The sequence below is a fragment of the Eutrigla gurnardus genome (genome assembly GCF_963514095.1).
Source record: "Eutrigla gurnardus genome assembly, chromosome: 6".
Taxonomy (NCBI): domain Eukaryota; kingdom Metazoa; phylum Chordata; class Actinopteri; order Perciformes; family Triglidae; genus Eutrigla; species Eutrigla gurnardus.
In genome coordinates this window covers 23,584,454-23,610,661 of record NC_139920.1, presented here as the reverse complement: position 1 = coordinate 23,610,661, position 26,208 = coordinate 23,584,454, and the positions used below count along the sequence as shown (strand labels likewise).

The 26,208-nt window shown below is 44.4% G+C and overlaps 2 protein-coding genes across 3 annotated transcripts in view; both read left to right on the top strand.

The window, feature by feature from the left end:
- The window catches only part of b3gnt7 (UDP-GlcNAc:betaGal beta-1,3-N-acetylglucosaminyltransferase 7), a 283,633-nt gene that overhangs the window by 39,457 nt on the left and 217,968 nt on the right, over positions 1 to 26,208 (top strand). The gene's annotated exons all lie outside the window — the stretch shown is intronic.
- On the top strand, positions 617 to 21,142 carry LOC311015013 (uncharacterized protein). Of its 2 annotated transcripts, none has more exons than XM_084012017.1 (2): positions 617 to 18,063; positions 18,185 to 21,142. In XM_084012017.1, exon 1 carries the CDS (start codon positions 7,851 to 7,853, stop codon positions 13,746 to 13,748), a length of 5,898 nt encoding a protein of 1,965 aa, XP_083868143.1. In that variant the 5' UTR covers positions 617 to 7,850; the 3' UTR covers positions 13,749 to 18,063; positions 18,185 to 21,142. The 2 variants fall into 2 exon arrangements, with proteins under 2 accessions (XP_083868143.1, XP_083868142.1); XM_084012016.1 differs by having other exon boundaries at positions 617 to 18,067.

The following is a 26,208-nucleotide window of genomic DNA, read 5'->3' as shown; positions in this document are numbered from 1 at the left end:
CTGCAAACAACCTGCATACGCTCCTTTTACACTAGTTTCTATAATAATAATAATAATAATAATAATAATAATAATAATAATAATAATAATAATGCATTTTATTTAAGGGCACCTCTCTGAACACTCAAGGTCACGGCCACTGTAGGAAAAAATAAAAAAACGGAGCCAAGAGATGGGGGGCACTATTCCGAGAGAAAAAAAAAGTCTTAAATTTGCAAATTTATAAAGTGGCAAATTTGCGAATTTAAATAGCAATAGTTTAAATAGTTGTTGTCATAGCAACGGCAAACATCCGGTCTTAGCGGGACCAAGCAACTTCTTTATATCAGCTATGACATGTGAAAGCTAACGCTTTTTTCCCTAGTGGCCCTAATACGCCGTCGTAAAATACAGTTAAAACAAGCAGAAAATACAAATTAAAGGTTTTAAAATCATGAAGCCGATTATTTGTTCTGTTTCTCCAAATATGCGAGGATGCAAAGGACACAACCCAACGATGACTAACAGGACATGTAGGCGTGAGAGAGACCTTGGGGGAGGAGGAGAAAGTAAAAGCTTGAGAGAGCACTTGAAGCAAGGGGGGGAGGGTGGGGGGGAGTAAATGCTGTAAGGAAAAATGAGAGCTACAAACGAGTCTGTGACAGCGCCGAGCGTGTTGTTGGCAGGGGCTTTAGACGTACAACGTGTTGTTGTGACACTGACGGGCTGGGCGGATGACAGCGCATCACAGGGTGTCCGGCGCCGTAGCGGTGGGCAGCGATGATGACACACTGTCTGATGACAGAGAGAGAGAGAGAGAGAGAGAGAGAGCTTGTTACTGGCGGAGCACTCAGGCTAATTGGGAGATCATCTTCAGCATTGTCCGAGAGTTTTGGGTAAAAAAAAAAAAAAAAAGCGGAGAGATTTGCTTTGGAAAAACAAAATGTGGAGCAGCACACATGTATGCAGCACAACACCTGTAACTCATTACATGACGGAAATCTAAGCTCACCGTATTGTACCTGGAATTCACTTGCAGGGATATCTGATCGCCGAGCCTTTCTCACACACAAGCCAAAACACACGCTGTAACCGATCTTGTTTTGCTTTAGCGGCACCGAGAGCCTTTTACTGTACCTCAAACACTCATTAACATACCAGAAATGAATTGATTCCAGTAATGTTTTAATAAACAGATGAAAAGGGCCACTGTTAGTCATTTCCTTTCCTCGGGTTTTCATTCTACGTTCCTGGGACCCGAACGAGCTTTAATTGAGTTAGGTGCAGGAACTTGAACCATGGCTGCGCTCCCAAATTTGATGCTTAATTAAACTTACGGCTCGATTTAAGTGGTTAAGATTATCTTTTAAAAAATGCTGTCAGCTGCAAAGGTATGTTCAAGGTGTTATCTCAAAACCACATCCGAAGCAACAAAAAGGGAACGCCTCTTCCACAAGCAGACAGCAGGATCTTCGTCTCGCAGTAAAAACCGCCTGTCAGACTGCCTGCTTGAGAACAAACTCCTGTGTTTGGAAGACAGCAGGGAGGGCGCTCTCGAATGGAATCAAGCACAAATGAGTCCATAAAGAGGCGATCAATTCTGAATAACAAGAAATTAATCTCGAAAGCGCATTCCGCAATAGGGAGCAAATTGCCATCGTCAGCCTCTTGGAAGAAGTTAAAAACATTGTCCAGACTTTCTCATTCCAATGTTCCCTTTATGCCCATGAGGGCCGACTCCATTCGCTGTGATCCACTCAGCAGATTCCATCCCATTTTCCCATCGATTTCCCCCAGCGAACGCCCTCCAATCTCACCTCCCGAAAGGAGAGCAAATTAAAAGCCCAAACACGTGGCGTTAAGAGTTCAGGTTGAGACGTGAAAGAAGGAGTGACACGACCGGAGACCTCTTCTGGGCACGAATGAGTAAATTAGAGCAAGTATAGTTATTAGGATGAAACCATTGCCGGATAATAAGCCTTTTGTCATTGATAGTGAAAGGCATTGTGCCTCTATGAAAACACCAGAAGAAGAACTGTTAAATCATATCTGCGGAACCACATATGGACCTCCTACTCAATGTTATTTCAAGGCTATATCATATATTTTTTTAGAATATCTGTGCCCCATTTGCTCCATTATTTCATTTCCTTCCTCGCTCTTTCAAAAAGCTCTTAACTCATATCCTTTCTATTTTGCAGCCGAATAAGGTTAACAGTCAAGTTACAGTTTTTCTTTGTCAAGCCAGTTAGCTTGTGAAATAATGCCAAGCATATGAGGAAAATGTTCACTTATGGTTGACTTCTGATATGCCGATTCTGAACTGAAGGCTGTGGGCATAACAAATCCAGACGTGAATTCAGAAATTTTGAATTATGTATGGCAAGTGTGTTTTGCAGACCTCATTTGAAGAGGTATCTTTATGTCGACGGTGGCTTGAAGACATGAGGTTTGTGGTTAAAGTAAACCTTTTGTGTCCATCAAGGACGTTTTTATGTATGTTGCGGTAACAGGCACTTTACAGCTTCAGCTTAGCTGTAGAGCATAACATTATGGGCCACTGACTCCATGAATAAGCTGCTCTAGACACAATTACACTTTTTACCCTATATATGTAATATCAATGTTAATGTAAAAATTCATTCATAGCTTCCTCTTATAAAACTGTTACTGCATTTATCTTAAGTCACTACTAGTACATGGCTCAATTATTTTAACATGATTTTAATTACTTAATTATTTTGAGTTTATTAGTCATCACACTGTAATTTGCAGTCTGTAACAAAGTCTTCCATCTACACAAAACACTACTCTGCTGCAGAAAGTCTATAGACATGTTTACTTTGCATATGTATTGTTGTTTGAATATCCACATTTTATGTTACAATATGCAAATACAAAAGCCTCACACAATCAGGTTTATTGTTTTGGAAATTGAGTATGAATTGTGCATTTGAGGTTGCAATAAAAGCAATAACACGTGGAGCCAAATCATCGTTCTTGAAGCCGTATTTCCTCGTTGCCAATTAATTGTGAATGAAAGACCTCTCTTTTTTTCCACACCGACCACAACGTTTGCACATGTTTGCCTCATCAGTCTTTCACTGCTGGGAACTCCAGACAGGTTACAACAGCTTTGTGGCTCTCCTAAATCCTGGAGGGGGGGATGCATTTCCTGTGTTAAGGGGGGGAAGTAAATGCTGTCACCTGTATCTCTAAAAGTAGACGCAAACAACCTTTTGGGATCAGTTATTCATCAAACCCTTAATGATGTATCAGATCACTTTTTGGTCATCACATTACATCCCTGTGTAACGCAGTGGGTCACCCTTGTGTTTCCATGACAACAGCCATGGTTTTTCATTTTAAAACGTGCACTTTAGCAAGGCAACTCGGAATCAATTGTCCTCTCTATGTATTAAACAGAGTAGCCTCTCATGAAGTAAGACCGTAGGTGTATGTGTCCACTCAGTGAATGCTCTCATATGCATTCAGACACGTTTGACCTTTATCAAATCAAATGTTTGCCTTGCTTCCCGACAATAGCTTGTAAATGTCATGAATAGTTAAGGCAGTTTTTCTTCCCCAGCAGACGTGACTGAAGTAGTAGTAATTGAAGCAGAGATCCAGTCCATTAATAAATAAGTCAAAGGCACACTGTTATTGGGGTTCCTCTGTGTTATTGGACTGTAAAAGATTCATTGCCCCTTCATCTCATTGCCCATAAAACTAAACTTGAATATGATAGCCAGGGTACGTGACTTTGATTTTTTTTTTTTAGAGAGGATAGAGGAGGCTTTTGTTTACTTGGTTTTATATCTATTGTAATAATATTCTAAATTGTCCTCAGTCACATATCAAATGGTATACATGTACAGTAAACATTGTTCCCTAAATTACCTTACTCACCAAGATACGGTGGAAACTTCAGCATCAGTTATATCACATGCATATGAGCACATTCATTATGAATGCTCCCCTCGATTCCATTAAACTCTTCTAAAGCATTCTTTTCCTATGATCTATTGAGGTGGTGAACAATGGAGGTCTTTTCACTGTTTTTCTTTCCTTTGATAGAAGCCCGTAGAGAAATAACGTGCCATACGTGAGTCATAAGCCCTGTCATTTCCTTTCATGAGACACTTTTGGATGACAACGTTTCAGGTTTAGCTAGTCGTGCACCAAACCCTGTTTTCCCCAACAGTACGCTCTGTAAAGTGCTTTGTTCGTCTATTCTGTTTTTGTTCCAATAATCTTGTGATTATTTAGACTGAGCCACCTGTGCATACTTTAGCCAGCGTGAGTGTATTGTGACATCTTTCTGCTCGTGGACCCTTAATCATCTGATTTCATATTCAGACATGACTATACATAATTTAAGTGAGTAATATTATTATCTGGTAGACTCCAAATGTGTCTATGCGGCTATTTTGCACTAGACATCGGGACAAAGTTGAGCACAACACAACAATCTTCAATCAGGTGAGTCAGCTGATGAGCCATTTTTAGTGGTGTGTGTGCGTGTGTGTGTGTGTGGGTTTGTGTGCGTACATGGTGTTGTGGGTGCATGAAGGTTTTTCTGAGCCGGGGCACGCAAAGACTCAAACACATCACGCTGTTCTCTCTCCTGTGATGATATCTTGATCACTCATCTCCTCTTTGTCTCAGCTAGTCGTCTAACTTCCCATTTCCAGTTACAGGAACACCATTGATCTTTGATGAGTGTGTGTGTGTGTGTGAGGCACATGGTTATGTATGTGGTGTTTTTTTTAGGGCTTGTCGGATGCTCGAAATATCCCTTGGCAATCGTGAAATTAGAATTATCTTGACTTTTTCTGTCTTTTGCATGATCTTCTGTCCAGGACCTTTTCACTGTGTGGGTGTGCTTGATTTTTGTAAAACTTCTTGCCTTTTCTTGCCTCATATGGAGCCTGACACCACACAGACATCACCCCCCGCTGTATGCCAGATTTTGGCAGCTTTTTGCCTCTGAAGTTTTTCTGTGAGAAAGGCCCCTGTTGTGTCAGTTTAAATAATCTATCTATCTATCTATCTATCTATCTATCTATCTATCTATCTATCTATCTATCTATCTATCTATCTATCTATCTATCTATCTATCTATCTATCTATCTTAATTCATCTTCATCCATCTTTTCATTCTAAACAATCCAGGCGATCAATCTAGTATTAAAAGCACAGGAATGACAGCGGATATAAAGAGGTGCTATAGTTGGAGTTAACTGTCTAAATTGCTCTTCCACAGTATCAAAAACAATACCAGATAAGTGATAAGACAGGAACACTTAACCGAGGCAATAGAAGGCATTATCATTCATCTATGCCTAAGGGTTGTGACCTCCTAACAGCTCACAGGTTATGAATGAGTTGCATTAGAGGGGACCCATTTACCTGCCCACCCCCAGCCTGGAAGATGGCTACTTTAATGGCCTCTGTGAAACAGGGGCAAACACAACGACTAGCCATACACATGTCAGGAATGATTGAAATGGCAATAAAGCATTGTGTCCATTAGCGGGGTGTTTTTTTGGCTATTAACTGAACCACGGATGGTGTTTTAGCTTGTCAGGGCCTCCAGTGATCCCATATTGCCATGAATGAAGGGGTGGGCGGGTGGAAATCGCTGGATCTTTGCAGTTAAAAATACACAAGGGGGTGATTTTGTGTTTAGTTAGGGGGTGAATCTCGTCCATCTTCCCCCCACCCCACACACACACACACACACACACACACACACAGACATTGGTGAATATGGGGACAGGATGCAAACATAGACCGCCGAACGTCCTGTGTTGTGTTGGTCCTCCGCCCTCCTCAACGGTGATCCGTCTCCCTCATGTCAAGCCAACTTGAGATGACTCCCAGGCCATGTTGACCCATGGAGAAGCTTCCCCTCAGAACACACTCACTCACACACACACTCACTCACACACACTCACAACAGCCCCGGAGCTCTGGATAAACACAATTAAACGACCCCACCCTCCACTGTCATTCTTATCTTATCTTGCCCTCTATCCTTAACCCCCTCACTCCAACACACACACACACTGGAAAAAAAAAGCCCCAGGGTGGCCCCTGAATCCTCACCTTCCTCTACACACACATAGACAGACAGGCCAAGCTAATTAATTTCCCCTTAGTCACTCCATCATTTTCTTATCCCCTCCCCCTTTCCTTTCCTTAACCTCACAATGCGAGGCTGCCAGTGGAAGAAGCGCTTCCCCAAAGCTGTCACACGTGTACCAATAAATTTCACCGAGGTGTAGCGTATCATAGCCTACTTACTGTGTCTCATAGTGGTTTCTAGACGGAGCAGTTCACAGCTCAGTGTTGAGTGCTTGACTCGTTGCCCATGTAAAACCATCAAGCCGTTACATGGAATGAGACGCCTCGATGCCAGGAGAACCTTTTGCCGCGGCTGCAGAGGAGGGCAGAATGAGACATTCGGAGTCATTTTCCACCGCTCTGACCACATAATGGCCGACACCGGGCCCTGCCCCTCAGCCTGTTATATCTGATGTATCGCTTCTTGGGGGTGCGTTGGTGAATATATTGACTAGCGGGTACAGATAGCTCAACGCTTGGCTGCCTTTGGTAAATAGGTAGCCTAGTTCTCAGACGTTGATTTCCGTATTGCCTGGAGGCCTATATTTATGACAAACAAAACAGAAGGTGCCTCCAGGTAGCTACAGGCCAATAATGAATCGTGTGGCGGCGGCTGGTGATACATTCGGCCCTATGTCTGCTTAGAGTGGAATGGCTTCATCCGTCACTGCTGGATTTCAAGTGTAGAGGGAACGAGTGATCGTGTTGCTGCTGTGAATCAGTGCACGTCTGGCAACTCCGGTCCTGGTCAGGATTGTGGGTGGTTTATAGGCTGTAATTTAATATGTTAAAGTGCCACTCTGGTGCATTGTGCACTCTGAATCAGAAACATTATCCACGGCTCCACATGTAAAATGAATGTTTGAAGGAATGCTTTGAGATTTTTTGGAGGGGAATACGCTGATTCACTTCCTTGCCGAGAGTCAGATACCGCTTTGATACTGCTCTCTTATTTGTCTGTTGAATATAAGGCCACAGCCAGTAGCGGTTTAGGTTAGCACAGAGACTTCAAACAGTGAGCTTGGCTCTGTTTCAAGGTAAAGAAATAAGTCATCTTGAAATGCTAAAATGAGCAAATACAAAACAACTTTTAGTTTTAGAGGAGTTTATGTGCAGCACTTATTATTGGCCATGCAGTGCATAGACTTTTTTCATTATTAGAGGAGAGTATTAACTGTCATGCCGCTCGAAAGTATATTTTTATATTGCATTTGGGGTGTCGGTTGTTTCGGCTGTTCAGCTTTGTTCATGTAATTTTCGTGGCCGTAGCACCCACTAGTGCATTCGGAAAAAAGACCGGAAGTAGGAAAGCTGCCATGCGGTGATCGGAGATGGTCACTTGGTCGTCGGCTTTTCTCTCCTCGCTTTCCTTTTTCCCCTTTCTGCTCAGGCAACGTCTGTGAGTATTTTGTTGTGTAACGTTGAGTTATCATTTATTTTTAAATGTTGCCTAGTTAGTTTATTAGCTTCATTGTATTTTGTATTGTGTTGCAGTTTCACAATTTGCCCAGTAAACCTCGTGGAAATGAATCATCCGTCTCCGGGAGTTTTCTTGGGAGTGTTTAAGCTGAGTGGATCATAGTCCATGACAGTGAAAAGACGGCAATACAGCTAACGAGGGACACAAGGATTGCCATCCTACGGAGCAACTCAATAACAGGAGATAAGCGGCTAACACTACAGCTTCGAGACAGCTTCACATTAGCTTTCTTCTCCTGATACTGAAAACACAGTGAGTAACAATGTCACAACGTAGCAACAGCAAAAAAGGAAATGGAGATAACCAGTCCGAGACTCTACGCTCACGGAGCAGTCGCTCATCTGGTACATCTTCCAGCTCAAAGATTAGCATGGCCATTGCCAAGGCAAAGGCTAAAGCCGAAGCAGCGCAAGCTAGAGCGGCACATTCACAAAGGGAAATTGAACTTAAAGTCGAGCAAGCACGTATTCAAGCCAATCTTGATGCATTGAATGATGAAAAAGAAAGGGATGCTGCCATAGCAGAGGCTAATACTCTTGTGGCTGGTTTACAAGATATGGGCTTTGAAGTACGCAGTGAGGCTGACAGCCTGGTTCTCCAATCCGTCAAAGACCAGCGCGTTGCCGCCTACGTGTCGGCACAAGCCAGTCTAAGCAGCAGGGGTTTATCTGTCGAAAGAGGGAGTCATGATGCTCCTCTAACGCTTCCTCCACATCTTCAACCTACCAATGTTATCCCTTCAACACCTCATCCACCCAATGTAAGTCAGACGCAAGCTGCTACTTCTGCCGGCATCATGCCACACCAGGTTCCTCAGGCCTCTCAGACCAGTTGGGCACCGCCACAACAGAGTTTCAATCAGCCCCTTAACTCCTTTCCAGCTCCTCAGCTTCGTGGAAAAAGTCTGCAACAGAACTTCAAACAGGATCCCTCATCTCCTGTGCACCAGCCTGTTCACAGGACATCTTATGGAGCTAGCCATGACCATTCTGCATCCACTGGAGACCTCATCAAATACCTTGCTCGCAACCGCTTGGTGACGTCAGGCCTCACCACATATGATGACCAACCAATGAACTATTGGGCCTGGAAATCATCATTCCTAAATGCTATCGCCGATCTAGACATGTCCGCTGCAGAAGAACTCGACCTCCTCACCAAGTATCTGGGGAAAGAGTCAGCAGAACAGGTTAGACGAATAAAAACAGTCAACATAAGGAATCCAGCTACTGGACTGCACATGGCATGGGGGCGCCTCGACGAAATATACGGCTCACCAGAGGCCGTCGAACAGGCTCTGTTCAACAAACTAGAAAACTTTCCAAAGGTTACAACAAAGGATCCACAGAGACTCAGGGAGTTAGCCGATCTCTTGGCAGAGCTACAAGCTGCCAAGGAAGATGGCTATCTTGCAGGCTTGTCGTACTTGGATACCTCCAGAGGAATTAGGCCTATCATCGAAAAACTCCCATACAACATACAAGAAAAGTGGCTTTACTTCGGTACAAGATACAAACAAGAACATTCTGTTAGTTTCCCACCTTTCTCCACGTTGGTAAACTTCATCTCCTCAGAGGCAAGAGCTCGCTCAGACCCAAGCTTTAACCTCTTCACACAGGTTTCAGCAGAGAAAAAGGGCAAGTGGGAGAGGCCCACGAAGACATCTGTGTATGTTCACAAGACGCAGGTCTCAGGAGCTACTAAAACTGAGTCTAGAGAAAGCACAGAACAAATCGATCCAAACAAGCATTGTCCTCTGCATAAAAAGCCCCATCCTCTGAGGAAATGCAGAGGCTTCCGTGAGAAGAGCATAAATGATCGCAAACAGCTTTTGAAAGAGCATTACATCTGCTTTCGCTGTTGCTCCTCCACAGAGCACCTTGCAAAGAACTGCACCGCTGAGATAAAATGTACAGAGTGTGAGAGCACCGCTCATGTGACTGCACTTCACCCTTATCCACCTACCTGGAAATCTATGTCGTTCCCTTCCACTTCAGAGGATGGCGGGGAGGAGGACAAAGCGGACAACCAGGAGGTCAAGTCGACGTGCACACAAGTATGTGGTGAAGGATTGAGCGCCAGAGCATGTGCTAAGATCTGCCTCGTCAGTGTGTTCCCTAACGGACGCAGGGAAGAGTCCAAGAGAGTGTACGCCATACTGGACGAGCAGAGCAATCGCTCCCTGGCACGGTCAGAGTTCTTTGAGGTCTTCAAGATCTCCGGGAGCTCCTACTCATATACACTCAAGACCTGTGCGGGATGTGCAGAGACAGCGGGGAGGAGAGCCAGCGGCTACATTGTGGAGCCAGTGGATAAGAAAGTAAGCATTCCTCTGCCTACACTCCTTGAGTGCAACCAAATCCCTGATGTCCGCACCGAGATCCCCACGCCAGATGCAGCTTACCATCATGCCCATCTGAAGCACATCGCCGACAAGATTCCGCCTCTGGATCCGGACGCTAAAATACTCCTTTTACTGGGCAGAGACATCCTACAGGTCCACAAGGTCCGAGAGCAGATAAGTGGCCCAGGTGATACACCGTTTGCTCAAAGGCTTGACCTAGGATGGGTCGTCGTCGGTGACGTGTGCCTTGGAGGCGCTCATAGACCACTCGAGGTGAGAAGTTACAAAACAGCCATCCTAGAGAATGGTCGTGCGAGTCATCTTCAGCCATGCAACAACCACATCATAGTGAAAGAGGTATTTAGTCAAGCACCTAAACATCAACATCATCCAGCACCAACTGCCAGCGGCTCAATGATGCTCATTGGAGACTGCTTGGGCCAGACCATCTTCGCTCGTACTCCGGACGACCACAGACTCGCTCCATCTATGGAAGATCTAGAGTTTCTGAGGATAATGGAAGCTGGGTGCTATCAGGACAGCTCCAAAAGCTGGGTCGCACCATTACCCTTTCGGTCCCCGAGACAACGACTGCCTAACAACAGGAAACAGGCATTTGACCGTCTTGTCTCACTCCAGCGCTCATTGGAAAAACGACCACAGATGAAAGCTGACTTCTTAGAGTTTATGGAGAAGATGCTCAAAAAGGCACACGCAGAAGTTGCCCCGCCAGTACAGCCTGAACAAGAGTGTTGGTATCTGCCCCTGTTCGGCGTGTATCATCCGAGGAAGCCAGATAAGATCCGTGTAGTCTTCGACAGCAGTGCGTCATGTGAGGGCGTATCACTCAATGATGTCTTGCTCACCGGCCCTGACCTTAATAATAGCCTGCTAGGTGTCCTTATGAGGTTCAGGAAGGAGCAAGTGGCGATCACCGCTGACATCGAGCACATGTTCCACTGCTTTGTCGTGAAGGAGGACCATCGTGATTTTCTCCGCTTCCTGTGGTATAGGAACAACGACCCAACCTCTGACATCGTGGACTACAGGATGCGGGTCCACCTTTTCGGGAACAGTCCCTCGCCTGCCGTTGCAGTGTATGGTTTGCGGCGGGCAGCTAAGGAAGCAGAGGCTGACTATGGCAGCGACGCAAGAAGATTCATCGACCGTGAGTTCTATGTTGATGACGCTTTAAAGTCCTTCAGCACAGAGGAAGAAGCCATCAGCGTTCTTGGGCGAGCGCAGAAGATGCTTGCAGCATCTAACCTCAGGCTACACAAAATTGCTTCAAATCGACATACAGTCATCGAAGCATTCCCAACCGAAGATCGATCCAAGGACGTCAACAGCCTAGATCTCTTCATCGATGATTTGCCCATCCAACGTAGCCTTGGATTGTCCTGGAACATGTGTACAGACACTTTTATGTTTCAGATTGAAGACGACCACAAGCCGTTCACCCGCAGAGGGGTACTCTCAACCGTGAATAGCCTCTACGATCCGCTAGGGTTCCTCGCACCCATCACGGTTCATGGAAGACTAATACTCAGGGAACTTACCACGCAAGCAGAGGACTGGGACTCACCTCTTCCCAAAAACATGGAGATCGAGTGGACTAGATGGAAACAGTCTCTCCAAGATCTGGAGGGTCTCCAGATACCACGCCCTTATACGTCCTTCTCCACCGCAGGTGCACTGAGAAGAGAACTCTGTGTCTTTGCAGACGCATCAGTCAAAGCAATAGCTGCTGTGGCTTACATCAAGGTGACCAGCCACCAAGAACAGACTGAGACTGGCTTTGTCTTTGGAAAGGCAAAGTTGGCCCCTCAGCCTGGCTTAACTATCCCGAGACTCGAGCTCTGTGCGGCTGTACTCGCCGTTGAGATTGCCGAGATGGTAGTTACAGAGATGGACACAATATTCGACAACATCACCTACTACACAGATAGCAAGGTCGTATTGGGGTATATTCACAACCAGTCAAGGAGATTTTATGTCTACGTACACAACAGGATCCAGCGAATCCATCAATCACCTTGTTCTGGCCAGTGGAAGTACGTCCCAACGCACCTCAACCCAGCTGACATTGGGTCAAGAACCATGACACCAGCTCTGCTTAGCAGCACAACTTGGCTCAAAGGACCAGCCTTTCTCCATGATGCATCTTTGCATTCATCTGAGCTTCAAGAGACATACAATCTTATTGACCCTGACACCGACTCTGAAGTGCGTCCTCAGGTGGTGACAAGTCTCACTCATGTTACCAGAGACATAGTACATCCACAACGCTTTGAGCGTTTCTCTAAGTTCAGCACTCTCCTCAAAGCCATTGCGCACCTCATCCACATAGCTCGTTCCTTCGCTCACTCTACCCAAAAGGGGTGTCAGGGGTGGCACATCTGTCATCCTACAGAGGAAGAGTTACTGAGGGCCAAAGTGTGCATTGTGAAGAGCGTCCAGAATGAGTGCTACACCGAGGAGCTCAAATGCATCAACTTGGGAGCCAACATTCCATCCTCAAGCAGCCTGTGGAAATTGCACCCCACCATGGAACAGGATCAACTCCTTCGAGTAGGCGGCCGGATTGGACAGTCAGGTCTGGGTGTGAACGAGACTCACCCCATCATCATTCCTGGCCGACATTATCTCGCAACTCTGCTTGTGTCACACTATCACGAAGCAGTGAAACACCAAGGAAGACATCTAACTGAAGGTGCCATTCGAGCGGCAGGGTTCTGGCTGGTGGGAGCTAAACGCTGCATCAGCAGTCTGCTTCACAGATGTATCACTTGTAGAAAGCTGAGGGGAAAGACCGAACATCAGCAGATGGCAGCCCTGCCAGCAGAACGACTACAAGTAGCACCTCCTTTCACCTATGTAGGTGTCGACGTCTTTGGACCATGGGACATCGTCTCACGCCGCACAAGAGGAGGAGCCTCTAATTCTAAACGATGGGCCGTGATGTTCTCATGCATGTGTTCAAGGGCAGTTCACATCGAGGTGATCGAAGCAATGAGTTCCAGCAGTTTTATCAACGCCTTAAGGAGGTTCTTTGCAGTCAGGGGCCCCGCAAAGCAGATCCGCTCTGACTGCGGTACTAACTTCATTTGCGCCTCCCGTGAGCTGGAGATGGACAAGGCTAATCCAGGCTTCAACAGTGTGGAAAAGTACCTGGACACACAGAGCTGCACCTGGATATTTAACCCGCCCCACGCGTCTCATATGGGTGGCGCATGGGAACGAATGATCGGCATCGCCCGTCGCATTTTGGATTGCATGCTGCTTGAGCAAAGGAAGTCTCACCTGACACATGAGGTTCTGACTACACTCATGGCCGAGGTAGCTGCAATCATGAATGCTAGACCACTCATTCCTGTATCATCGGATCCGGAATCACCTCTCATCCTCACCCCAGCAATGCTCCTGACCCTTAAGACAGGTGCAGCACCTCCCCCTCCATCAGGCAGCTTTGGGGAAGTGGAGCTCGTCAGAGAGGAGTGGAAGCGGGTTCAGGGCCTAGCAGACGTGTTTTGGTACAGGTGGAAACATGAATACCTCAAAACATTGCAGCTCCGGCACAAGTGGCAAGGAAAACGGCAAAGCCTCCAAGAAGGAGACATTGTTCTCCTGAAAGATAATCAGGCAAAGAGAAATCAATGGCCTATGGGCATCATCACAAAAACCTTTCCAGGGGAAGATGGATTGGTTCGGAAAGTTGAAGTAGAAGTCGTCAAGGATGGAACCAAGAAGACCTTCTCTCGACCCATTACAGAAGTGGTTCTGCTTTTTTCTCCAAAGACTGATTCTGTTCAGTAATGTGGGTTCTTTAAAGACCCCAAGCGGGGAGTGTCATGCCGCTCGAAAGTATATTTTTATATTGCATTTGGGGTGTCGGTTGTTTCGGCTGTTCAGCTTTGTTCATGTAATTTTCGTGGCCGTAGCACCCACTAGTGCATTCGGAAAAAAGACCGGAAGTAGGAAAGCTGCCATGCGGTGATCGGAGATGGTCACTTGGTCGTCGGCTTTTCTCTCCTCGCTTTCCTTTTTCCCCTTTCTGCTCAGGCAACGTCTGTGAGTATTTTGTTGTGTAACGTTGAGTTATCATTTATTTTTAAATGTTGCCTAGTTAGTTTATTAGCTTCATTGTATTTTGTATTGTGTTGCAGTTTCACAATTTGCCCAGTAAACCTCGTGGAAATGAATCATCCGTCTCCGGGAGTTTTCTTGGGAGTGTTTAAGCTGAGTGGATCATAGTCCATGACATTAACAATAGAGTCCAGTAAGGGGCGGAGCCTGCATGAGATACAACGTATGTAGACATTAACTTGAGGAGCTGTGAGAACTGAAATGTTGGATTTGATTCAGTTGATTCTCCAGATATTGGGTTCATATGAGTAAATGGCTTCAGTGAACTCAACAGGTCAGAGCCAGGCTTGCCGTTTCCCTCTATTTCCAGTGTCTATGCTAAGCTAACCAGCTACAAATATGTTAGACAGGTGTTGATCTTTGCATCTTGGCTAAAAAGCGTGGAGGCAATAAGTGTAGCTATTCTCTTAAGGTGCACATGAACAACTGAAACTGAGTACTCATCTGTGACCGACTTCAGCAATGGTTGTATCCCATGGCCCCTGCTAAAAGATATTTTCATTTGGGCATTTGTAAAAGGAGCGAATGGCCAAGAGCACCCACCAATGAAACCAGAATAAAATATGATGTCTGGCCTTCTCAGACAGTTAGTTATATTCTCTTTCATTTCCAGTCGGCCAAGTTAGACAAGAGTGTAAGGCTATCTAGTGGAATGTAACGATCTCTACACCTCCGTAGAACAAAGACTCTTATCTCCCCGTGCCTCCTGCCATTTCCTTTACCCTCAGGCTCCATGGACACGAAGACGAAAAAGGGATTGTAAATCACTGCCTCGATATCTCTTCTCCTTTTTCCTCTTCTTTCCTTCCTTCCTTCTGTCTGTGGCGTCACACTTCGTCTACTGCTACAGGGTGGATCTGTCTCCTGCAATAGCAAGAAATCTCACGCTGTTTATTCGCTTTCTGTATATTTTTCCTCCCCGTGGCTTTCTTTTTCTTTTTTTTTCCCTGCATGGCAAAACAATGCTTAATTTCCTATTTATCTCAAGCTCATCCCCGTGCTCTCTTTGATGCAGTTACCGTCTCTCTCTCTCTCTATGCCTGGTTTTTCCTAGCTCCCTTCCCTACTCCCGCTTCCTCCCCTTCCTCACAGTAATGGTTTAATTGGTGCCTTTTAAGGTGGTTGTGTGTGGATGCAGGATGGGAGGGTGGATGTCGAACTGCGGATGCTGCCGTTGCCTCTGGTGCTGCTGGGCTGTCTGTTGAGACGTGATGTGGCCAGCGAGAGAGATAAAGCAGCTCTGCGCCTTTTTTGTGTGTGTGAGAGAACAGCAATTAGGGCCCGCTGCAGTACAGAAGGGAGAAGAGCCGACGTCAGCCGCTGTTACGCCACATTGGATCTGGAGAGATGGCAGCATGGAAAGAGGGAGAACAGATATATATATAGAGAGAGTAATGGCGAGTGACGGGATGGACAGAAGTGGAGGGATTAAGTGAGAGGGAAGATTGGAGGCAGGACAATAAATAATTCTCATTAACCATGAAATGACAATTCAACCAGGGGGAGGCACACGAGCAAACTCCCAGTGAAAGGGATGAAAGAGAGGTAGAAAAAAGATTCAGAGCTATAACTCCCCAACGCATGAAGGCTCCTTTGAGCTGAAACATATCGGTGTATAAATTGGAATTTTTGCCAATTATTTTGTATCGTAATGACTTCAACAAAGCACCTCGGATGTTTTGTTTGTCGTCTTTGTGTGGGGGCAACGGACAAACCAACCTCCCATTACCGCACTCAATCTAAAATCGTCCAATTAATGTACAAGTTTTTTCTTTGTTTTTACCTCAAATACAAATCCGAGCAACCGCTCCAAGCTAGATTTTTTCCTTCCTTTTCATTTAATGTGGTCATATTCATGTTTGAAGAGCAATGGAAGTAGGGAAAAAAGGGCTGCACACTCTGGCTCCACATGCATTCCCCTTTTTTATACCGATGGCATCGGGCCTTCCTCAAGATCAACAATCGTGAGGTCAAGAACATCACCGCAGAATGAGGTCAGCGACCCGAGGCGTCATTTACAGTAGAGTTACGTCTGTAGGTCACTGACTCACTCGGCCAGACCATTATGGTAGGGGTGTGGCACAACTGTCCTGGTTTGACTAATGATCTCTTACCATTCGGTTAAATAAATGCCTGCTCTGCTTCTCTGTACCAGACATTGCCTTTTCACATGAAATAAATCCTTTTTTTTTTTTGCAGAAGCAACCTTGGCCTTAGCAGTGATGGAAATGTCCAACTCGTGAACTTTATTAAGCTAAAATCAGTGACAGTACAGGCCATGTCATCTCTGGGACATGTAGTGCCAATTACTTGAGAACGAGTATCAGAGCGGTCGCTCCCCACATTTTCTTTCTACCTTCACTTTCTTTCTCTTTCCATCTTGTTCCATCTCACCCCTATCCGTCCCATCACTCTACATCCATTAGCATGTTAATTATCCTGTAATGATGGCAGGAACATAGTGACTGAAATGACCCATAGTTAATCGACTCCCCCTTACCACATTTTAATGTCGCTGACCTGGCATGAATAGAAGCTGCAGCCCCACGCTGCAAACTGCAACGATGAGCCTGTATGAAGCACTTGTTTCAACACAGACAGCTTGAGGGCTGATTTTTAATCGTGCACAGAAATGTACCGAAGGGTACGAACATATCTGCATTCATCCCCATCATCATGCAGTAATCTGGATTATGTACGGTTGGTTATGCTTCTTGAACTTTGCTGTACATAGAGGTTAAAATGAGAGACAATAGGACAGAGCACTTTAGACTTTAAATGCATACAACTATAACTCTGATATAGCAGGTTTTAAACTCAGAGTCGTTATTAATGACATAACAAATAATAATACATTGAAAAAAGAAACACGCCTGGCTCCCGCAGGATTCAGAACATAAGCTGTCATCTTTGGATTGAGCCAAAACAGAAACGTTGAGCCCAGAAACAAGAAACAGAACAACTCGATTGTCGTCTACAGCTAACCTAATTTAAAAAGTCAACAAACAAGTCGTGTTTTGCCGTTTGAAGTGTGAGATAATGTCACTGCTGTCACAGAAGTATTGGCTGCTTCAAACAGTATCGAGCGTTTGCACTTATTATGACACCGAGCTGTGAGAGGTTATAGATAGTTTGTGCTGATACCGCTTGTAATCTTAATAGCTGTTGATGTTAGCTTCCATTCATTGTCGGCCTCCACTTATCCCGTTCAGCTGGGATAACATTGGATGAATGCACGGCCGTCAGTCTACCACAGAGCTGACGCACGGAGAAAGACAACCATTCATACCGGGCATTTTAGAGTCATCAATTAACCCTCACCCTGAGAACCTGGAGAGATCTCACGCTAACAACATGCTAACTCCAGACTTAGGCTACAGGGACAACATGCTAACTCCACACAGAAGGCTGACCCAAACCCAGATCCAATTCATGCCCCGGTTTCTCCCAGCTAACCTTTTTTTTCATTACGTTTTAAAGTTATCTGGAGTTATCTTTTTTTATTTGTTTTTTTTTATTATTTTGTGTTGGATAGCTCATATTTAGATTTGGACAATGACTACTTCACACAGATATATGAGCTATGTGTAAATTAAACATGATAATGTAAAGAAGGGGCAGGGCATGATACGTTTAGCGTCCTCCTGTCACTCCTCAAACTTGAATGATTTATTTTATTAATATTTGTATGACATTTCATGTCAAATATTGTAATTCACATTCGAGGAAAATAAAGCTCAAATCAAGTTAAAAATTCAAATCATTGTATTTACATGAACTACCTCAAATCACAACTTTGCATACTTGGTCTGATTGAGTTCACTTGCCATTGAACACATTTAGTGAATGAACACATCTTTAATATTGTGCATCCTTTTGTTTTCTATGTATTCATCAAAATGTGGAGTTATGAGGACAAAGCATGATGACGTTAAACGATCCCACTTGAGACGAGGAGTCATGCCTTGGCCTTGACTGTGCTTGTGTGGGTAAGTTTGTTATGTCTGTGTGTGGGATTCATCCTATGACTCACTGGACTCTATTATTTTTGCTGCCGTCGCTCCTGAACGGTGAAATAAAAAAGCGTTTGTTTTTTTCCTCGGCAGAAATAACTTTGGGAAATCCCTTGAAGGTCAACGCTGCTGTCGGCCATAACCCTCACGCCTCAGTGTGTCATCAAATAGATGATGCACGCACACTCCGTTGCTATCGCTGCAGAGGCGTGGTCCTGATGTCTGGTACCAGTCGGGGCTGGTCACTGGAAGGGAAAGCTAGCAGGGAGCCTAAAGTTGGAGGTTTTTCATACCATATCCTTACATGCACACAGACAGTATGTACAGACATTCTCTCCCATCCACACGTATAAACATGTGCAGCCCCTATTGCAGTATACAACGTGTTCATTCACTCGCATTTCAAACTCCTGACTCTCAGATCCAGATTTGATTTTCTTCTCAAAGGGTCCCTTTGTCAGACGAGCTTTGCCTGTGAAATAAAGTAAATACAGTACTGGCTTAATTCGATCTCGGGAAATAAGATGCTGTAACATATCCTCCCCCTATTGGATTACTATAGGTTTACCCCTCGTGACTTAGTCTGACTGATGTACTTCCTCTGCTTTATGTCAAGTTCTGAAAGACACATAAACTTTGTCCCCGAAATTATACTGTCGGGTAAAAGGACCTGGAGTGCTGTGGCAGGACAGAAGCAGAGCGGAGAGGTGAAACTGAAAGTGAGAGAAGCAAAGGTTATGGAGCTAAAAATAAAGAAAACTGTTTTTTTCTCCATTGAAAGATGGGCTGGTGCAAGTTTCAATTCCTCTCTCCTAAAAAAAAAACACAAATCCAGGTTAAGAAGATCATGGTTGGCCTCGACCTCTGACACATCCGAGCAAGTAAAAAGCCTGAAATTACACAGAATCACAAATTACAGGCAGTTGAGGCAGAAGCCAACAACAAGTGGACAGGAAGGACAGCTACAACAAGCTTGTCCTGGGCACAAATCTGTGAAGCAGACCTGAAGTACAGATGTAATGATGTAGAAGAGATGCTGCATTTATCACGGTTGACTTTCTGCCCCCTTGGAAAAAAAAAAAAAGAGAGAAGAAAAACACTTCCACCCTTCCTTTCAGCCTGACAGCCTGGCCACATTAAAAGAATGGGTCTGCCAAGATTGTTTTAGAAATATCTCCTATTTTCCTTTATTTGAGAAGAGGTATTTAGAAATAAGCCTTGTGAGAATTGATATTGAGCTGCAAAGAGCTGCAAATAATTAGAAAGGTAGGGCCGCGATGGAGGAAGCGATGCTAATGCATGTTAACTCGATTTAGTCTCACTCCCTCCCCGAACAACAGGGCCTCGGGATGGCCGGTCACATTTTCCCCCCTTCCCCAGAAGTAAACATCTGCTAAGGCCTCCATGACACATGACGTGCCATCTGTCCTTTCCTCTCTTGCCCTTTCATCCCATTCCGTCTTCTGCAATTACGTGAGTGGCAGCTTTTAGTAGGAAGGTGCGACGTGCCTGCGCTCGTGGCCAAGTCACTGTGAGCTGTAATAAATATAAATGAATGTCGAAGGAGCGAAACCCCTCAACAATATAACGTTACTGTGTGCACTTAGCCTGGACAGTCACTTCATCCTGTACGTGGCTTTTGGGATCCGTGTTCTGCCCAGAGGAGCGCGCCACGGATCTCCAGGACCGAGACAAAGGCCTTTTTCTCCGAGTTGAAACCGGAGATTTCCGAGGGAAGCATCTGGCACCCTGGACGCTGGGCGAGTTCGTGTGGATGATCTGGAGATGAAAAATGCCAATGATGCATTCCTCCTTCAGGTTCCTCTTGGCAGGGGCGGGCAAACTTGATACATTCCTTCCTCGACGTTTCTCTCTCTCTCTTCTCTCCATACTTTGGCTCGGTGGCACTCCCTTTCCTCTGCCACTCCGTCCCCCCCGCTCTCTCTCTCATTTGCTCGTCACCCTCAACGCTGGCTGGGAGAGAGAGGTGGACTGACAGAGACAGGATACGCTGTTTGTCAGCCAGCAGCGGACGTGCCTGGCGGAGCTCCGCTTTCAGCCGAGGTGTCAAACAAAGAGTCACTTGGTCGGGGGAAATGCACGACAAGCTGTAAGTCTGTCCACGCCGAGTCAACCCCCCTCCTTCCGTGATAGCGCTCTCTCTTTCACTACCTGACCCTACCTGACTCCCTCTTTCATCCTTTGCTGGAAAAACAAAAAGAAACTAAGCAATAAGGTGACACTGTTGACTCCATACAAATTGCTTTCCTCAAGCAGCCCATATTCCTGCTACGTCCCCTCCCCGAGAGCTGAAAGGTGGGGAGTCAAAGAGGAGAGCCACTGTGTGTGTGTGTGTGTGTGTGTGTGTGTGTGTGTGTGTTAAAGGCGGAGCAGAGGGGCACACAGGGCAAACACAAGTAGATTTCCTCTCGGACACAATCTCATCATCTTTTGTTGCCACTGTCAGGCAGATGGTGCCGCCTGGCTCCTCATTTAACACTCACACACACACACATGCGCTATCAGACATACAAGTAGACACACACACACTCTCTCCCTCTGCGCTCAGTAAAACACCATACATCATTTCATTACCCCGTCTTCGGTTTTGTACAATAACATCCGCTGGGGTAATAACCGCATGCTCTCCCAGAACATTTCATCAGGGATATCAGCCTGTACTGCTGGGCAACGTCGCCGGGTCTCATCTTTTCTTGTAAAACTATCCCTGCAGCCACCCACCGAAACACGGCCAACATCTTCAATCAAACAACACCTGATACTTTTGATTAAATGAGAATCTACTTCATTCGGGATCGTGGCACCAGCGGAGGAACGTGGCAGACGTACACTGATATCGTTCCTGAAGAGAACTCTTGGAAATGGAATGTAAATAACAAATATTACAACCTCAAATAGAACATTCTGATTTAGAATAATATACCCAGAATCTTATTGTATGAAAGTGACTTGCTTTGGGGTCATGTGAGGCTGTTTAAGAATGAAACCTGTCAGTCACAAGGTGGCCACGCCCCTTAAGCACAACCTGCTTTATCCTCAATTTCCCTATAAACGGGAGAGTAATTTACTTAATGAATATGACGTGTTGTATTGAGAAGACTTAGCGATCAAGACCATAAACTCATGTTTATAATAAAGTAATAAATCAAGTCAAACAACAAAAGCTTTTTCATGTATCTGTGTTTTTGTTCGTCTTTCCTCACACTCCCCCCTCCGAGTGCACATGCATGACTATGTTCAGTCATGCATGTGCCTGTACATGTAAGTGCATGGCGTTGCATCATCCCTCATTATTTTCACACCACGTTGTGTTTGTTGCAGCTTTCCCTGTTTTCTACCGCCGGCTTTGACAACCAGGCTGTCACACAAGGAAGCCAATCGTCAACACGGTGATTGAGCGGGCCGAGTGATAACACAAAGGAACGGCATTGACACATCAACACCGTACCAGGTCGCCCCATCATAACTGTTTATAGACGCGTGCATACACAGCTGCCTCCTTTACAGTCTTCTATCATCACTGCCCCTAGCCGTGCAGCGGCAGGAACACTGACGGCATGGGTGACTTCCTACCGCCTCACTATTTACAATCCTTTTAAGGTGCTGTCTGTTCAATTAGACTTTCCAGTCAGTCATGAATCATCATTGATCATTTGTAATTTCAAGTACGGACAGCTCCATTTTCAGTAATTACTATTGAAATATCATTTTTTCAAAATGTTGAATCACAGGAGAGATAATTAATTCCTATAACTGGTTGATCGGTATTTCATTTGCTCAAGTTGCTATAGTGTCGAAAGGTCAAAGGTCACACCAACTGGCTTTCCGACGTGTCCCAGTATAAAAGCTCAGGTCATGTGGGGTTCTTTAACCCTCATACTATATGAGAGCTGGACCCCCAAGAAACATCCATCATAGCAGGATGATAACTTATTTTTTCTCAAAACATTTTTTAATTAACGTTAAACGTTAAACAAATACATCTTTTTTGAATACATATTAAGAAGTTATATAGATACATATAATAATGTAATGATGAGAAAATCTGTCTCCTTCTGACTGATCATGTGTTTATAATACTTTATATTAGGAGCCATGACAAACATGAACTCAAACAATAGTTCTATTAAAACTGCAGAGGCAGAATTGGATGCATTTGAATGGGTTTCCCCAGACCTCAACAAACAGAGCCGGAAAACAATGGTATGAAGTCATTAGGAACAGAATGAGAGAATGGAGCAAAGAGTACACCTCTGGGTGTCTGCGGGGACTCCCATCTGGTATAATTAAGGTTAAGTAGTAGACAACCACTAGTAGGTGCTGTTGCTATCTACTTTTAGGACTGCGATATTCATTTTCTGTAAATGTTAAAAAAATATATATATATATGGGGAAAAAAATCAAAGACACATGCACACAATGTTATTTGACTTTGTAAAAAGTGACTGGAAGAACGTTATTGCTCACGTTTCTACTAGCCTTTTGCTAAATGTGGGGAAAAAAAACATTCTAGGAGGAAACCAACCTTTGGTGCCCTGGTCCTGAGGAAAGTGTGTGTGTGCGTGTGTGCCTGTGACTGTGTAAGACAAAGGCGTGTGTATATTTGTGTGTGTGTGTGTGTGTGTGTGTGTGTGTGTGTGTGTGTGTGCTGTATGCCAGCCAAGCTTAAGCCACACAGCAGATGGACAGTTTGAATAAATAAATGTTGTGCATGACATGATTGCTCTTTCTACAATCCCCCCACACTCTCTCTCTCTCTCTCTCTCTCTCTCTCTCTCTCTCTCTCTCTCTCTCTCTCTCTCCATTGCTCTTTCTCCCTCTCTCCTTCCCTCCCTCTCCCTCTCCCTCCCTCCCTCTGTCCATGACTACATGAAGGCCAAGTCATGAGCTGACTCTTCGCTTTCAGAAGCCTTTTTGTCTGGCTTGGCAGCAGAACAGATTCAATCATGTCTGAAGGTCAAGAAGTTAAAAAGCCCCAAGTTGCCTCCTGTTTGTCTCTCCATGAGATGGCGGGCATGGAAACACAGAGGAGGGAATACAAAATATATAAATAATAAAAAAAACAGAAGACATTCAAACCATTCTGTAAGTAAACATTGCCTCATTTATTTCTAGGGAAGCACACACGCAGACGACATTAAAACACACGAGGCTTGAGCACACAGGATACACACCATTCCACACACATGTCCACATGAGCATAGGAAAGAAATAACCAGCAGTCCCAAGTTAATCTTGTATTCCAGGAGTGCTGAGTGCACAAGCAGACAGTGCTTCCATTTAAACCCACATGTATACACAGTGCATACCGTTAAACAGAAATATGTGTGTGTAAAGTAGGAGGGGGAATGGTAAAATGTCAAACAACTTGCAGCTGGTTGCATTTTATTCATGAATAAGGCAAATGTGAATTTTTCAAAATAATTGAAAATATAAATACCATTTAAATACTTTACACTAAAGCAATCACACCATGTAAATCCCATATAAAAATAGTTGCCATGTATTGGGACTTTCATGAAAAAACGGGATGTTAATTAATAGCATGTTTTTTTTAATTATTGTTGGTTGAATCATGAAATTTCCAAGAAAGTTTCTACCTGCAGTTTTTCAAAAATAAATAATTTCTGTCAAAATTACTGTGGAATTTCAGTCTTAAAGACTTACTGTTATAACCACAAGGGTAGTAATTAAATGTTTCTTCCATTTGTTTACTTTTAAAGACAAAGGGCGTTTAATGGGAGTTACACTTTTCCCCGTGCTGCATATCTAATTTTAGAGGGAACCGTTTTCATTTGTGGTGAAACTCTTTCAATGAGATTTATCATCCATCAAAAGCAGCATGAATGGGAAGCAATTAAATGTTCTGCAGACAGCTGCTCTCCAGGACCCAAAAATGACCATATTTTTTTCCTTTTAACTTTCTTAATCACAGAGTTTGACAATTTTAACCAGCAATAAATCTTGTTGTTTGGCAGTTTTGAGCTCAGAGAGAAAGTGTACGGTCACTACGAGTAGTAGCGGCGGACAACCAAATCGGTTTTAAAGCGATGCTGGGCTGAGGATTATTGAAGTGTGTGTGCTGGGAGCACTGGCCAGATTAACATTCCTGGGGGAATTTTAACACTCTGGGTGACAAATTTGCAACACTGTTCCCTCTTGTGTTCCTCCTGTGTGCTAAGCCCGGGGACCCGAGTCTGGAGGAGGTCATCTGGAAAGAGCAGAGCAAAATCCCTTCTTCCCGGAGAGCTGTCGGACTCCACTAAAGAGAAGGCAGAGGGGTGTGTGAGTGTGTGTCTGTGTGGTGGGGAGGAATTAAGCAGCAGAGGGAGGAGGAGGAGGAGGAGGAGGAGATATGTTTTTCAGGCTCCCCTTTTCCCACTGGCTGAAACTGAGCCTTTTATTAGAGGTGGTCCTTGCCATTGTTTTCGGATGCTGGCACACAATGAGCCGAGGATTTGGTATTGGAATGTAAATGGATGCCGTTTAGAGTTATCTCCATTAGTTAATGCTCTAAACAGTGGAAATCTATACTGAAAAGAGCTGTTTGTCTGTCATCTTACATGCAATGTAATCAGAGCGCAGACACAGATGTCTTTGCTCTGTGAAACTTACCTTTGCATTTTTATTACTTGCATTATTGATTTGGTGTAACAAGGTTTCTGCAGGAGCTCCATACTACATAATCAGACGAATTCTACCTAACCCTTGTGATATACGGGAAATGAGAAACAGAGAGAAATGGTACCAGTGACAAAATGGTAAATGGGTCAAACAAACACAAGACTTTCACCCAGGACACCATTGTCCGTGTCCCTTATCTTGTCTTGGTTTCCCATAGTTTTGCTATGTAACATATACTTTATTAATGCCTCTATCATGTAACAAATGTAGTTATTTTCCGTACAAAGGTACTTGTTTAACGCCTTACGACAACATTTTTCTTAACCAAGTAGTTTTGTTGCACATAAGTGAACCTAAAAACTAAGCAAAGTTATGTTGGAAGTTTATTTTGAAACCGGGTATGCATGTAATGAGGAGAAACTAGACACTAGTTTCCTGTGTGTAAGGATGTTTAATTAAGAGGCACTATGCACGAGCAGACAAGTAGACACATTTGAAATCAAATTTTCTCTTTTTTTGTTTCACTCTGCTCAACTTTAAAATGAATGTATTTCAATTGGAAGTATGGAAGTACCGTGTTTTGCCGGCGAGGTAGAAAGTGATGCCAAGGGTGCTGACGAAGCATCACTATGTGACAAGTCGGTAGGAGAACGTGTTGATTATTGACAAAAAGGGATGACAGCATGTTGGTATGTGACGAGTTAGAAGTGACAATGTGTTGATCCGGAACGATCTGTGTAACTAAGGAACATCTGGACGTAAATAAGAGAAAATGTGATTTGTGATTCAAACGATCACCGATGAATGCATTTCTTTTATTCGCTGTAGAGCTATTAGAGAATATTACACAGTCAATACGCTTGAAAAAGAGGAAAAGCAAATTGGTTTTGGATAGACAAACAAAAATGTAGTCCGAATACAGATAAATAACATCTATCTAAGTCAGCAAGATTTTAATTCTAGTCTACAGGGAAAGTGACCAGCTGAGCAATTCCTATTTATGTTTACGCAACATTGCAAGTAAAATTGACCTTGTGATATTTTCAGTAACACACTCATCTCTGCAGCGGAACTGTCGTCTGTGGTTAAATGTGTCAGCCTGGCTAAGTGGAGCCAGGGAAAGAAAATATCTCCCACGGCTTATCTGTTAGCGGCCCTTGTGTGAGTCAGGATGGGACGGGGCAGACGTGGGAGGTAAGATACCACAGTGTCATCAGCTCCACAACAGAAAAACCCAGGTATCTAAATAAAGCATAAAGTGTAGCGCCGGCATAAAACAGATAAGCACTCTCATTCCACTCACACTGTCACGCACGAAGAGCATGCCGACACAAAAGTCTTCAGGATGTAGCGTTTTCAACACATCTGTGGGCAACATCTATTTGTGTTTCTCTGGAAGGCTGTCTCTCGCTGCTGCTGCTGCTTCTGTGAAAATTTGAATTTTAACGGCTCGCGTGATAGTGGAGAGGGTA